At 36.9% G+C, this 16989-nt stretch overlaps 1 protein-coding gene across 2 annotated transcripts in view; it reads left to right on the top strand.

The window, feature by feature from the left end:
* The window catches only part of LOC135164592 (metabotropic glycine receptor-like), a 127981-nt gene that overhangs the window by 58771 nt on the left and 52221 nt on the right, over window positions 1-16989 (top strand). For both annotated transcript variants that reach the window (XM_064125073.1, XM_064125074.1), the window contains 2 exons: window positions 5346-5469; window positions 5738-5881. In XM_064125073.1, coding sequence (XP_063981143.1) covers window positions 5346-5469; window positions 5738-5881 — 268 coding nt within the window. The remainder of the gene's footprint in view (window positions 1-5345; window positions 5470-5737; window positions 5882-16989) is intronic.

Genomic DNA, 16989 nt, shown 5'->3' with positions numbered 1-16989 from the left:
CCTGCATGTAATGCTCAGAAAAAGAAAACTCTTGGAAAATATATGACGAATAGTGCTGTCGCTAACGCGGTTTCCCTTTTTTCGTCCAACTCCTTTTTCAATTAGATTTTTTGGTCATCATGTTTCTGGGTGATAAGAGTTCCCCTCATAAATCCTCGCTAAAAGCTCCTATGGTTCGTATAATGAGATAAAAGCGGGAAGGAGAAGCATAAAGAGAAGATACCATGTAATTGCATGAGATATGTGGGCTTGATCGTGGGATTATAAGCACAATTATTATCCTCATGAATGGCAAGTGCAACTTGATAATTTGTATACAAGATTGTTCCCGTATTTCGCCTCCCACAACATCGTTCATAATTTTCGGAAATTCTGATGAAGGTCCTTTAAAATTTCAATGGTCGATATTTTCGCTGATCGTCATTAAATATTTATGAGATTTTATTTAAGAATAAAGGTCTGTGACTGAAAAAATATAGCAATAACGGCCCTTGAACTATTACCTGCCTGAGATTATGCGGGCTATAACATTTTTCCAAGATTTGTTGCCATGTGTTGTTTAATATGGAATTCCTCCCCTAAGTTGCACTGCTGCATTATGAATTTATTCAACAGTTTGAAAAATCACGTTATTTAACGTCAGCATCAGAGGGCACGTTTGCCATTCTTTTTCTACAAAGAGTTCAGTACAAGTCAAAATGGTTGAGTACCATCCAGCTGGAGATTGATCAATTGGCCAATTTCTTTTCCACTCAGATATAACGGCCATTGAGCAATACATTCTGCCAGTTCTCATTCGTTGATAGCTGAAGCTGTGCATTTCGAGAAGTGAAAACTTTCACTCCAATTTCTCGAGAGTCCTCGAAGATATTTCTACAGAAATTCATTACATTCATGGATATGAAAGCTATTCTGTACTATATAGCATACAATTTTCCATAGCTTCGAAGTACGCATATGTATATACCAGAATATTGGTAATGTCCCAATTTTTCTGAGATGGGAAATTCTGAGAAAAAGGGAAGGAGATTTTCGCATTTCACCCAGGCGAAATCCTTCAATCCCGGAAGATCATTGTTTGATTTTTAAAATTATTTAAATATTTTCTTTTACCAAGAAATTTCAATTCGTGATGTATCTAGAATTTTCCAAATAATTGAACAAGTTCATCCACTTTTCTATATTCCCTGGAAAAATGATGTCACGTTATCGAAAGTGTTCACACAATCTTCTTTGTATCGATACACAGAACATCGCATACTTTATGAATGAATACTATACAGTGTACAATGCTCTGCTACGTCGAAGCGCTCGCATACCATGGGGTTGGTGAAGTTGCAATTCCTCTGAGATTGAAAATTCTGGATGAAGGTAAAGGGATTTTCAAACTTCAGTCAGATGGAATCTTTAACATCCGTCGTCTGCGTTTATCACACAGGAAATAGAATGGCAAGAGATCTGGACGATTCTTCCAAGAGAAATATCTGAATGGAGGTCGGGAAGAGGAAGTCTGACTCAGGATTATTATTGATTAGTAATTTAGATATGTGTTCATTTGTATTTTTAATCGAGGTATTCTTCATGCAACTTTAATCGTCCAATTCCAAGCTAATCATGAGACGATATGAAAGGCTGAGATCTTTTTCAAAAGAATCGTCTTTGAGAACCCTGGTCGGAGATGAGGAAGGGGCCAGGGCGGCCCAGTGTTGGCAGTAGTAGCCCAACACTCCGCCAGCCATAGGCCAACAGGCCAACATTCACCCACGTCTCATGCCCTGGGAATCCAACTCGGGAAAGTCGCGTCTGACCGAACATTGACCGCGATCACTTCACCGCAGTTCATTTATCTACTGAAAACTTGCCAGAGCTCACCACAATAGCGCTGATTCAAGCTATTCATAGCAATCTCTAGTTTACACTGTAATTTAACAACTTGTGAAGGACTTAATGGATTCTCGAAATCAGTAAAAAAGTTTGAAAATAGTGGAGGTAAGCCACAGTTGCATACCACGCTGACTGAGATTTTACCGTTAAAAATACGCCCATAATGCCTTTTCGAGTGTTTTAAGAGGAGATATCTAGTAGTGCTGAAGTAGTACTACAAAGTACGTCATAAAATACACATCACATAGTGAAACGTGGAGATGAACTCGTAAAGATGAAAAAGAAGGAGAAGACAACGAAGAAGTTGATGAGCCGTTGTTCATTCTCTCTTCAATGAGAGGTCGTTACGATTCGAAAGTATACGCAAGTATCTCAGAGTTCCACAGGGAACTTGCAGACTCGAAAAATTATGGTGGAAATAAAGTGCCACTTGGAGATCATTCCAAATACTAAACTTTCGAACTGCAACTGGAGAAGTAGATCGTAAACGACTATAATTCTTGATGGAGCGTGAGCGACAATGGCTCCCATGAGATAATAGAATATTGCAATAGAAAAATCATAAATCCATCGGTTATAATATGCGCTCTTATCGCCTTCCAAATGAAGAATCGATAAGGGGGAAGATATTAAATGAATATCGCAATATGCAGGGCATATTCTCTTATATTAGAAATTCTTCACAGCGATAAACCCCTCAAACTCTTGGAGAAGACAGAGAGAAAAAAATGATAATTTCAGATTTTTTGAATAGATTTACAATTCACATGTAAAACGGGAAATCTAAATAGCATTTCACATCTTGTTGTCTCACAGGAAATTGTTGGATAGGACAGAAGAAAACTAAATGATCATAATGTCCCGTAGAAATAATATATCGGAGATTAGAAAATACTGATTGTGTTGCCGCGAGTCGGCAAAATTAATCACGGGAACGTAATACGCAGAATAAATTCTTTGTATCACATGTGAGACTCATCGAAAAGGAGAATATAAAGGGAATCGGAATATTAAAATGAAATGGTGCTGGAATGAAAATTATGTCGGACTCACAATACTTTTTCAGAATTAACTATTATAATTTATTAATTACAGATTTGAATATCCTGAAAGGTCCGGAAATGTTCTCTTTGGGATGTCAATAATAACTGCTTTTAGACACGAAAAATTTGGTAAAATCGAAATTTGAAAAGGAGAAGCGGAATAGGGAGGATACGTCAGGGATGAAAAATGAAAGGAAAAATATAATTGGTTCAATGAAAAAAAGAGGAGGATACAATCCAAAAAGAGGGGAAGCGAGTCATTTAATTGGTTTTGCTGCCAAAATTGCTAGAGAGTGGTGAGTGAGAGTGGAGGAGCGCAGGGGGGGTTGATGGATCAGTTGAGGGATTGAGGGAAAGTTCGGGCCTGTCTAAGCGGGTGATAAAAAGTGAATGGATTTCCAAGGTTGGCGGATGAGAACGATTTTATGAAGACGGAAATATTTGTTAGTATAATAATGAAATTGTCTGCGAATAAAATATAGTTGAGGAATTTTTGTTAATGCTATTTTTACAATGATTTCGAGGAAAGGTAGGGACGTTATTTTCATGCTGTAAAAAATTACAAAAGGAGAGAAATTTGGATAGTGTTATAAGCCGAAATATTAGCATTAACATAATAACTGAAGAGGATTAAACATTTTCTCAAATATCTCATTACTTTGTGACAAAAAATATAGATATACATTATTGCGTCTCAGTACGTAGGTATACTGCTTGATTCAAGTATTTATTCTCTCCGCGCTTCTGTAAAAAGTACCGGAATTTCTCATTGTGTGAGGTATACATTTTAAATGGAAAGCAGGATGTTATACTCCATCTACCGACTTTACGAACCTCCATATACGGGAAACAATTAAATAATTATCAATGTACGAATAAAAAAATTACTCCATCTATGTTGGAATTGTGGGTCTCTACATTTTCTACTCATTTCTGCTTTGTTAATTGCTTGATTGTTTCTCTGATCAGGAGTCTCGGAAAGGTGAAAGATAGCATACCGTGCTTTCCAAGTAATTTTACATCTTAGTCCCAAATTTAACCAAGTCAATTAGGCTTGATGATAATGAGAAGTAATATGCAATAAGTTTAAATATATTCCAAAATCTTCCAGCTCCGTCTGCAGACCATTTCGAAATTTACAGAAATTTTATTTTTCATAAATGGATTATTATAAAAAATCCATTTACTATTAATATGAGTTGATTTTCAGTATAACAATATTAATCCGTGGCGTGCGTATGTTGACGTCTGTACTGGATTCCCAAATTGATGGATTTTTATGGCGGCGAATATGAATGGTGTACCGCTTCGATCAGGGGAAAGTTGACTATGTGAAATTCGATTGAAAGCATTACAATCACCCGCTGGTGGATTTTTTAATTCACAGAACACTTTGACAGCCATCGGTGTGTCAGAGCTACGCCCTTCAATTTTTATGACATATTGAAGTACAGACTTGTCATGTTTGAGCCATTCTCGTTTTGTTGTTATGAGTTTGTTGGGGTACTAATCAGAATAGTTTTGATAATTATATGAATGTGATAAATATTTACCCTTGGAACATCGTGAGACCCGCTGAAACAATGGTTGGTTTAGAATTGCATGCCAATTATAATTTCAAGTACATGCTGAGGGCGACAAAGCCACAGCGTAAAATGAGGGTCTTTTTTACTTTCAGTCCATAGGCACTGGTTCCGTCTTTAATTAACAAACATGCATGTATTTATACGTACATAGGAACGTGGAGAGTGGAGAGCGATGTACATGACAACCGTCAAAGTTGCCACGTCCTTGCAAATATGAAGTTCCATACGTTTTAATCCCAAGGTTCATTTAAATTGCTGTGAGAGTCCAGTATTTTCTTTATCGAATGATGAAAGCTGTTATCTGCTATTCAACGTTATTACACAGATATGCAGGAATTTAAAGCGACTCAATTTTCTGGGAATTCCACATGGACGGAAACAAAATTCACAAGGAATTTAAGGGCTCATTCATTACGATACAACCTTTGGTTATTATTAACGAATAGATATTCACTGTAAGTTAGGGCCTATTTAATTCCATCGTACCTTCATTCATTAGTAGTTTATCATCCAATCATCAAATCTCTCATTCAGGTTAGATATCCAAAATAATTAGGTATTTCGAGTTAGTTATTATCACCGATATTTCAACCTAAAGGGTACCTAGAGGTTTCAGTGTCAATATCTCGGGTGTGTGCAAATAATCGGCCATTGATTACGCCAGAATTCAATTAATTTTCCAACAACAAAATGCACGTAAAGCCCTTGTGAATAAGCGGTGGTTAATATTCTCAACTGAATATTCAATTATGTTAACGAAATTATTAGTGCAACTCTGTGTCTGTTCGCTCGAAAATAAAGTCTAATTTTAGTGGTATCTATGTGATTTCAGAGGCACTAGTGGAATCGACATTGATTTGAGGCGGGTGGATATCGACCAGTGCCCAGTACCACTCGGCTCTTCAGCCATCAACATTTTTGCTGCCAGTGATAAATGTAAAAAGCGCACAACTGAGGTAGTTATCTTCAAAATATATCAATTTATATGTTTTCATCATTGTGTTGAGAATGGCGTTTCCATGCTGCAACCTACACAGTTTTCCCGTGACAACTGTATTCACGAATACTAGAATACTAATGTCCGAGGATATTCGTTGATAAATAGCTAGTAATTAATACCATTTAATGACATGGTCCTGACACTCGGGGGCATGTACTCAAAAATCATATTTGTTGAAAAAATTTCTAATGCCCGTTTCTTCTTTGATCTTGATATTTTCCCAGTGTATCGCAATTCCCGGCCTTGGATTCCGACGAGGGAGCTATCGGTGTGTATGTAAACGGGGATTTTATTATCCTGATACAAAATCGTTGGAGCGATACTATAATGGGACAGTTATTGAGGAGGAGTTTGAAAAACTCATGGTGGTGAGTGGTACAGATTTTCTTTGTTAATATATATTGAACATTTACTGCCAAATTAGGTACCATCACTGTTATTAACTTGAATTTTTTAATTGGATGAGATAATTGTGGATTTTTTTCATTGAGGTAGACTGCCATATGTATTTTTGAAAATTTTAGATACATTTTCATTCCATGGAAATGGCAAATATTTCAAAAAATTACAGAAAATTAGTGGTGTTTCGATAAATGATTCCCTTTACATTCATATAATTTGGAACTGTGACGTATTCAGATCTACCGATTCGTCGGTTTTTGACCACCGTGATGATGGAATGGAGGAATTAAATCCCTCTTTTCTATCCTCCAAGTACTGGTCAGCAGATTCGTGGCGTCATTGAGACAATAGTGTTAACCGAACCAACAGATGTTTAGATCATTTTCAGCACTCTGATGGCATCAAGGCAATGAACTGTTTGTTTGTGTACGTCTTGTGTTAATGATGATACAAGATAATGGTAGAACAGGAAACCGTGAGATTGCTTAGCTCAAGGAATTTGAGCTTGGACAGTTTCTGAAGACTCCAAGAGAGTCAAAATACGATACAGACCAGAACGGAGCTCTGAGTCTCTTATTAGCGAGTCCAAGACCTAATTCGCATCGAATAATTAATAATGCGTTATACCGGCCCACTCGCATATCCTGTAACATCTACATATAAACACCCTATTTATGAGAAGTACGCGAGTGTTCATCATGTAACATCAAGCCATTTCCCATTTGTCAGGAGCCAGCCCTCCTTGGAGAGTGAACCCTTCAGCTCTCCACCTCAGTTAAGGGGTTATATTCATGTGAGCCTCTCAAAAAATCGATTTTTTTTTTTTGATATTTTGACAGTAAAACCTATTGAAAACATGCTGTGAAAAATTCAGACCGAAATTCATAGTATTTGATAAGTTACAGCTCATAGTCGCCGACGTGTCGTAAGCGATTGTCTACCAGGCTTTCAACTTTAAACGCGTTTTTCTCGAATCATCATTTTCTGAAACGGTCAAGGTCCTACAAGAAAAAGTATTCAACCGATTGCTTTAAAATTTACATATGTTCTTCTACTCATTTATAGTTATCGTCCCTACCACAATTTTTTATTTTCGACAATATCTTCATATTTTTTTTAAACGATTTGTAACGAAAAAGAAGGAGATTTTCGTGATTTTTTTTTGAAGTTCGATATTTTTTTTTGTTTTTAATGAAATTGATTATATTTGGTAGGGACGATAGCCACAAATCTACTGAATAATAATCCATTCGATTTTTTTATGTCAGACAACATGAACAGCCGCTATCACCTTGACCAGTGAACTACCTTTTTTTGTTGGGGACTACTTTGACTTAAAAAAAATATATGTTAAAAATGTAAAAAACGGAAAAAAAAATTTTTTTCGTATATTTCAAAATACAAATAAAAATATATTGAAAAATCAACATGATTGAAGTTTGTTATCGCATAAAAAAAAAATACCGAAAAAGTGGTAAAATATAGGCGTTCACATGAGAATAACCCCTTAACCGGACGGGATACGAGGGCCCGAAAAGTCTTCGTTTTTATTATTTTTGTGAATAGTTCGGGACTATTCACAAAAATTGGAATCGGAATCGGAATTCTGATTCGGAATTTTGTAAAGTCAGTGAATATTTCAATAAATAAGCTAGTTTTGTCCTTTTCGCTATTTCAATATGAGAAACTTTAAAATTAAATTGTGTCCTACATATTACCAGGAAAAATTATTTCAGTGAATGCGGTCGATAATTGAATATGGCCTAAAACGTTTCTGTAACGGAGAATTATTTTTTACTCCCATATGTCGTCAGATATTCCACAATTAGGATTTTTTTTATCAAATTATTTTTTTCTCTACCATTTTCATAAATTTCTCAACAATTCCCATACAACCTTTCCCTTCGTGCATGAGCATTAGGTTCGAAGATAATACTATGTAAATCTTTTATTTACATGGTGGCTAATCTTTATCACGTCAATGAGTATTCATAAATTTAAAAAAATCGTAGTGGTTGAGTGGGGCTGGAATATACCATATTTCACCGGGTCAATAATTATTTAATGCACCCTAAAACAATAACATCATCCACTCATCAAACACACCGGATTCCAGATGATGTGGAGCTCAATAAAATCACAAATTCACCAGTGCTTCTCGTCAGTTCAGGATTAAACTTTTCGTTGAATATTAACTGCAAACTAATGAATATGGTAATAGATACTCCGTCTCTAACGAATATTTACTCGGCGATAAGTCAATTTGCCCGCCCTGTGAATTTCCCGCAATAAACTGCACGGTTAGAGGTTTTCCAACAATAAAACTATTTTTACCTCCCTCACCACCTTTTCGGCAACATTATTCAACAAAGTGATGACGAAACTGTGAAGTCGTTTTATGAAAACGGAAAAGGATTAATGCAAAATTGAGAAAGAAGTAAATTTGTCTCGCCGAAGAATTTTATTTGCCAACTAGTTCACATCTGTCGACTGAAATTTTCCCTCCCCGTGACAAAAACAATATGGCGGAGTAACTCTGTACAACTTTAATCTCTAACAGCCGAGGAAATGGCCAGTTTATCTTATCTGACAATGGATAACAGAAATATTCTCCACTTTATCAACTTCGTCCGAAACAACAGTGCGTTTTACTTTTATTATCGTTATATTTTTAGTTCTCTTGACCTTTAATATTTCGTTGAATGATAAACATTCACTTGAAGCTTCACTCCATTAACTTTTTCTGTAGAGCTCTTCCGGTGAGTTTGGTACATTTCAGAGAGTACTTTCAGTAAGGAGATTTCACGGGGCTTAAACAGAGGTATACAACTTTTACCCAGCAATGTGCAATCTATTTCGACAGTGATTCGATAATCCTGTTGGCATCTCTTTCCACCTAAAATGGAGTCAAGGCCCCATAGGTTGTATTCTCACGTGCGATGCACACACATTGACTTCTGTATTACTACACCGTACTCGTAAGGATTCATGATCCGATGATGCAGCAGTGATATCACCGGATAGGGCGACATTACCCCAGGGTCAGGGAGTAGACACATTCGCTTTACGACCATTTTATGACTGTACTTGTGGGCAATGCTTAATATAGGAAATGTTTGAATGATTTATTGTGCAACGGGGAGATGCGGAAATTGTGGAAGACGCAATCAATTTTCGGTGTTGAAGATGTCTTCTGTGGTAGGAAATGAAACACTCCAATTGAAGTGAACTTTGCATTCGTAAATTCTGCTCTGAGCTGTTTTTATGTGGATAGTCCAAAATATAATGCGATTGTCTGGGATAATATTTTATTCTTCGTGCAACGTTTTTCCTACGCCAAAAAAATGTTTATTATACCTGTTTCGAATACCCAAATATCAAAAATTCCCATTTGAAAACCCGCTTTGAATTGTTATCAAAAAGATATTTGACTGGCAGAATTTTATTTATTTTATTCATGTAATCACTAAGATAATAGTATATTACTACTGCACAGATGTTTGTTTTTTTCTCGAACTCTACTCATTCTATAACACACCAGGTGGGTAGGGATTTTCAACGAGAACACTAGGTTTTAAAGGATTACTCACTGTTTTCAAAAGATTATTCTGTTGGCACGAGTATTACATATCTTTTTCAAAAAAAAAACTTTTTGGTCTTAACAAACATGCAAATAAAAATAGAGATAAATATGACTTTACTATTCCCTGCGGTCTGACGTGATTCAATTCCCAATTCTGTTTCTATAGCCAGTACACAATGGGGTATTCTATTTCCGTAGTAGTGAACCATCATGATATCGTAAGTATTGTATTACCCTTGAATCCTTCCATTGATAAATCAATATCGAAATTACGGGATTAAATCGGATCATTTTGGGATTATCAAGCATCAACAACGTGATGGAGCTGTCGAAAAATTGAATTTGTAGTAATATATTCTCACATATAATACCACAAGTCGTCAAGTTTTTCAGGCTAAAAAAACACGAGTGCGAAGCGCGAATGATTTTTCTGGAAAACTTGACAAGCTTATTTGTTTGTAGGGAACCTTGAGGGAAATATCAGATAATTTCGAAGTTCGAGTGGTATTCGGGGGATTATTTTTTGCATCCAAATCTTGGCCGATAGAATTGCACCATGAGACATAATTTTCAACGAATTGCCATTTAATCTGTCAGATACAATTGAAGGTTACTTCAACATTTGTTTTTTTTTATATATATCAACATGCAAAATTTCCAGTGAAATTTCCAAGAATATCCGCTGAAATACCGTGTTGACTATACAAAATAACGTCGAATGGTGCAATCCTATTGGCCAAGATTTGGATGGGAAAAATAATCGCTGATATTCGAGGTAGGCTATACAAAATATCAACAAATGGTGCAATTCTATTGGCTGAAATTTGGGTGGGAAAAATAATCATAGATAATATACAGACGAATGAATATCAGAAAAACTTTGCTGGAGGTACGGTAAAATGAGTTCATTTTGATAGATTTGGAGATAAATATCCTTTCATCCTTGTCCATGTCGAATATTCTAGACAGTGCTGCAAATTTCTACGGTAGAAGAGATTTAAATTCAGTGAAAAACTCTGCCGTATGGTCAGATTGAGAAGATTGTATCCCTCAAACTCAGCCCCACCCTAATCGAATCCCCATTACAAATTACGCCCCCCACCTCTGAGGCCCAGGGGTGCAATCTTCTCAGTCCGACTGTAATTAATCCTTAGCGTCGATCACATGTAAATATATCAGTCTACTCTTTGGAATTGAGGTAATAGTAGATTATGGCATGAGGACGATAGGTGAAGGATTGTGAGGAGTGTGAAGTTTGCAGCACGAGGCGTGACAAGTCGAAGTCGAGGCGAGCCGAGGCCTATGGTGGGTGGGCGAAGGGGCGCGCAAAAAGGGGGGGGGCAAAGACCCCCCCCCCGAAAAACAACAATAGACTTAATTAAAAAAAAATTATGCTTTGGAAAAATACATAAACAATATAAACTAAAGAAAACGAATCTTAATCGGAATACTAAAAGATTAATAATGCTTTAATATTATAAAATGTTTTTTTGTGAATAAGTTTTGCAATCGTATGATTTCTTCTTTGGATGAACACAACCATGGACAATGGAACCTAAGCAAAACGTTTTTATGGACGTTTTTCTTTGTCAGAGGTAGTAAATATGCTGAAATTTGAGCAACCTGAAAAATGGAGATTTATGGTTGATATCTTTGTGTTGCGTGCCGACACGCTGTGTATATGTTGTCGCGAATTAAGCAGATATTTTAGATAGTACAGAGATTCTTTCTTTATTGTTATTATATTCACATTCTCTCGTTTATAACACAATCTCAATCTCCCTCTCTCCTTTCATTCTTTTCTTAACAGCATGGGGAAGAACTTCCCTACCTTTTCTCAAATCCATTACCAAATTTTCCCCATGCTGTATTCTTAATCTCCATAATTTGGGCATACTAATACCAATTTCCTGCTCTTGACATCCCACTAATCCATCATCATTTTACTATCCGTTCTTCCCGTTTATTGCTTGCCATTTGCCGTCTCTTCCTAAAATTCACCTATATAAAATCACTTTACTCTACCGACCTTGCAAATTTACTTCCCTTTATCACCCGCTGAGGCAGGCCCCGACCTTCCCTCAGTCCCTGACCTGACCCACCAGTGACCCTGCATTTCTCCACCCCCACTCTCTAGTTTTTCGCAATCCTGATGAAAAACCTTATTTCACCAATCCAGTTGCCTCTTTTTGAATAGTATCCTCCTCCTTCTTTCTTTTACCCAATAACATTTTTTCTTTCGTTTTCCATCCTCGAAATGTCCTCCCTCACCCCTTCCTCTTAGATACATTGTATGTGTCAGAATTTTTCTCTCTAGTTAGTTAAGACTCAACCCCCGAATTGTCATGTTGCTTTTTTGGCACGATTAAGTGTATCTTTATCGAAATAAATCGTGATATTTAGTCGTTAACTAAGTGTTGTGTGTCCAACATTTAATTCTTCTTCTCGTTCAATATTACGTTTTATTATTCTTCGTGTCCCCCTTTCTATCAACTCTCACATGTGATACAAACATTGATTTGACGTATCACGTTTCCCACGATTAATTTTGTGTAGACAAATAATGGAATTTACAACTCGATTAAAATCATTTAGATTGTTACTCGTGGCGAAACACTTTGTATTGCTATCGCCCAACGGTCATGTCACTCCGAAGTTACGACAGTCTCCGTTAGAGGCGTTTAGCGGAGGCTAGGTAAGCACCTATACTCCTAGGAGCTGTAATGTATCTCAGGTGGAGTCTGGTTTTATAATAGCTAACCTATCGTCCTCAAACCATTCGGGTAGCTAGCGCTTTCGGCGCCTCAGTAACGAAATAGTAGATTATGGCATGAGGACGATAGGTGGAGGATTGTGAGAAGTGTGAAGTTTGCAGCACGAGGCGTGACAAGTCGAAGTCAAGGCGAGCCGCAAGCCTTCGACTTGTCACGGCTCGTGCTGCAAACTTCACACGACTCACAATCCGACATCATCGTCCGAATGCCATAATCTTTTTTTCGTTACGAAGGCGTATGGCGGGTGGGCGAAGGGGCGCGGGAAAGGGGGGGGGGATGTAGCGGAGTTCGGTCTATGCACTACATAAATAATAAACATTCGATTATAAAAATATAATACGTCGTTTATTAACACAATAATTAAATATATACAGTGTGTCACGTGCCGATTACAGTGTATTACTTGTATCGTAGACGGTATATTACTGCTTGATCTAGAACGATCGAATGCCGGACTTCGGCAGGTATTTTGCCGAGAGTGGTAGGGGTAATCCGCTGAGGAATTTGTCCATAGTGACAATAACACCAGGAGTGAGACAGGAGGTATCGTCTCGTCTCACTTCGAGAGTGTTGTGATGTAGCTAGCGCTACAGGGGGTTGGGGGGGCGACCCCCCCCCCCACTGAAAAACAGAAATAGACTTAATTGAAAAATATTTATTCTTTGGAAAAATACATAAATGATATAAACTAAAGAAAACGAATCTCAATCAAAATACTAAGAGATTAATAGTGCTTTAATATTATAAAATGTTTTTTGGTTAATAAGCTTCACAATAGTATGATTTCATCTTTGGATTAACACAATCATGGACAATAGAACCTAAGCCAAATGTTTTTATGGGTGATTTTCTTTGTCAGAGGTAGTAAATATATTAAAATTTGAGCAACCTGAAAAATTGATATTTATGGTTTGACCGGAACTGCGCGGAATATCGATCAGGGATCGCTGCTCCGCCAAAATGATGGGTTGATGAGCGATTGCAGCTGACGAAGACGATTGGATGTTGAGTTTGGCTTTGTTTGTACTTGACTTGGGATGATCTGAAGTCGTCGGGTGAGCAAATATGGGAACTGTGAAAGCTGGTGGAGAACTGGATCCTGATGCAGATGGAGCATTCATTGTGCTTGTTGAAGTGGGAACTACTGACACTCCTCTAATGGCGTTGCTAATTTGGCTGGATACAATGTTTTTCTGTTTCTGAGTGCTATCAGTATAACGATGGGGTGTTGAGGAAGATTTCCATCCTCCCAGTTTTTTGAGAGCCATGAAATCAACCCCTGCCTCAGCTGCGATTGTTGCGCCTGTACGTTGAAATGAATGCCCGGTGAATGAATCGGGGTTTGCGAGGTCGAAATAGGTGGCGATCTGCTTCGGAAACTTGGCAATAGCATGTATGCCAATTACTTGGTGATGACATTGCCCTTTGCTGTATTTGATAAACAGATTTTTCCGTTCAAATCCTGATGGTCTCAAAGACAAGTACTTCTTCACGATATTACGGTATTCTCCAGTAAGCGAAAATCCCCGATTTTGACTATTTTTGGTTCTCTCCAAAACAAAGTTGATGCAGTTATGATGATCCTCTACAGGATTCAACGTCAAGTTGTAGAGCTCTGCTGCTCGACACAGACCATGAATCCCAATGATCGCTGTAACCTATGGATGGGAATATTTACTGAAAAAAATCCCTTCGACAACAATACCGATATTAGAATTATTATAAACATACTTTTTGTGGCAAGCACATCATGTGAGGAGCCTCTTCAATAAATCTCTGGATTCGCGTGGCAGTGAATGTAGAAGCTTGCTTCGGCACGTGAGTTGATGCTTTCTCGTTGCCTGCCAGAAACATGGTGAGCTTGTGATAATTTTCAATCTGATGGCCATCATAAACGTGGAGAGTCCTTTTCAACATAGAATATATAGCCCATAGTGATTTTGGTGCCATGGATCTCCCCAACATGTGAAAGTATCCTAACAGCACTTTCTCATTCACAATTCTGATTTTTTTTTCTTGCAAAAACGTTTGGAAATTTTTGTACGTTTTCTCGTACACGCTTTTCGATTTTGTTGTTATCATATACGATTCCCCGTGTTTTGCCTCATCCAAAACATCTTTAGGAATAAATGATGTCTCTTCGTTGAGGTTCGGATCTGTCTCGGAAATGTTCTGGTATCTCAGAGAACTTATGGTAGCTGATGCAACCGAATCAGTGGATTCCTGCTCTTCACTAAACATCTCACCAGAAAGCACGTCCTCTGGAGTTTCAGGAATGATGCGATTCATTCTCCTTTTTAATAATTTTCACTCACTTGATATCTTTGTATTGCTATTGCTCAACTGTCATGTCACTCCGAAGTTACGACAGTCTCCGTTAGAGGCGTTTAGCGGAGGGTAGGTAAGCACCTATACTCCTAGGAGCTGTAATGTATGTCGGTGGAGTCCGGTGCTATAATAGCTAACCTATCGTCCTCAAACCAGGCGGATAGGTAGCGCTTTCCGCGCCTGAGTAACGAAAATACATGTTTTTAACGACACAGTGTTTATATCGGGATTGAAATATTATTTCTATATCCGTATTAAAAACCGCCTCAAAAAAATTTTATAAAATTTAACAGCGTGAATCACACAGTGAAACTGTATACCAATAAATAGGATTTTTTCTATGCTGACGGTAATACGGCGCTTCGCGGACGGGAGATAAGCCATGATATTTCCACGATTCTGGTAATTAATTTTCGGAATTGTTTTCTTCCATCTATAGGAAAGAAAATTACTGTAAGGTTACTTTGAAAAGATAAAAACAGTTTATTTCTAGTAAAAAGGTACAAATAATTTTAATACAATATTCACTCTTAAACACACAACACAAAAACGTCTAAGTCTACGTCTATCGTCTAACGCTGCTCACTAACGACTCTGACCCTGTCCCTCTTCTCAACCCTGGACTGGGCCCTAATCGCGTCACGTGGTCCTAGCATCCCTGGATTACGCTGGGTACAACGATCTCCGCCTGTCACATCTGTGGGCCTCATAAACCCACAAAATTTGAGCCTCTAAGTACTTCTATAGCACAGGTTTGCATTTCTGTACCAATCTATGTCTATTTGCGGGGTTTCCTCACAAATAGCACCTACGCTAAAACTACTATATAACGTATAGCTCTAGACTATCTAAATAAAATACGAAGAACATCTATCGATAATACTTGACAGATTATTATTTCTACACTGGGGATTTCCCCATAATTCTTCCCGATACCACATTACTTTCAAAATATCATTTTGGAGTTGATACAAGAGATTCTTATCTAAATATTTTTGTGTAACTCATGACTGCAACTTCAAATACTAAGTCACTAAAATAAGAACAATCAGATTTTTTAAGGAATACTTGTGTACATGCACATAAATATCGTCGACTAGTTGCAAAAAAAGTTAAAACTAGACGAATTGTATTTTATACCTTGAATGCATGAAATGCCTGCTGATTATTGCTGTCCATTTAGATCCTTTTTCCAGATGATCGAAATGATAGAGTATTTTTTAAATTAATCATCAAACGATCCTCTTCTTTCAAAAACTCACTGCAACATCTTTCAAAGTTTCTTTTCCGTCAATCAATTGTGTAGATATTATTATAATTTATTTAGATTTGAATTTTTTATTACTGTTTAATTTAGCCATGTATCTCCTTAGGAAAGAAAGCAATAAAAAAAGTTGAAAAGTGTGAAAAATACGCATTTAAATTTTGCTATTAAATCTCGTTTGTCTCAATGAATAATTAAACGGCTCATTTAACAAATGAAACTCCTGAAATGTTTGCGAATAGTTCTCGCGCTCGTGGTAACAGCTGTACTGTTATTATATTACTTTACAACGAGCGATGTGCGAAACTAAAAAATTCTGCAGCAATAAATTGTCCCCGGAAGCTTTATTACACCATTAAAAACATTACACATAGATCATTCGTCAAATGCCGTAATTGATCTTTCGATACTATGCTACGCTCGTTTGGTGGTATTTTTTTGACGTATGTGACACCACACAGACTTACGTTCTTCATGGATTTATTTCATCCGCAAATCGATTGATGTACCTTTCAGGTGTCATCATAATTCATTTCGACATGAATTTTAATGCACTTTTTATATTCTCAGTTTAAATATATTAATTCAGACTTAATGTTGATGGTAATTGATTGAATAGAGTCTTCTCGGTAACTGCCACAACTGTTAAAGCGCAACTAGTGAATACCGTTTAAAAAATATACCTCATTATTCATTTTTTAATAAAATTATGATGTATTATTTATTTTCACTAGGGCAACATTTCTCAGACGCAAAATACGATGTGATTTTCATACATAAAAACATTCTTAGGGCATAAGTTTACCATACAAAAAGGTAATTTATATTAAAAAATTCTCATAGTGTAAAAATCAAAGGCAAAAAATTTAGTACCCTCCGCATATTTTTCTCTTTTACATTTAGTTTTTCGAATGGACTAGTGTATGCAATGATAGTTCCGTGTAGTTAAATAAATAGCAGAAGGTATGGAGATGGTGTATTCTAACCAATGGTATTTCCTATACCATATTTGATGAGGAGCATTTGAAAATGAAAAATTTTCACTTAGTGTATCCTTTAATTAGAAAGAGATGACAAAAAAGTTGTGTTTAATTACAGTCCATGAAAAACATTCTTTCGTTGGGT

This window comes from Diachasmimorpha longicaudata, chromosome 7, assembly GCF_034640455.1.
Source record: "Diachasmimorpha longicaudata isolate KC_UGA_2023 chromosome 7, iyDiaLong2, whole genome shotgun sequence".
NCBI classification, from domain to species: Eukaryota; Metazoa; Arthropoda; class Insecta; order Hymenoptera; family Braconidae; genus Diachasmimorpha; species Diachasmimorpha longicaudata.
The sequence above is the reverse complement of the archived record's forward strand: the minus strand, read 5'-3'. Positions and strand labels throughout refer to the sequence as shown.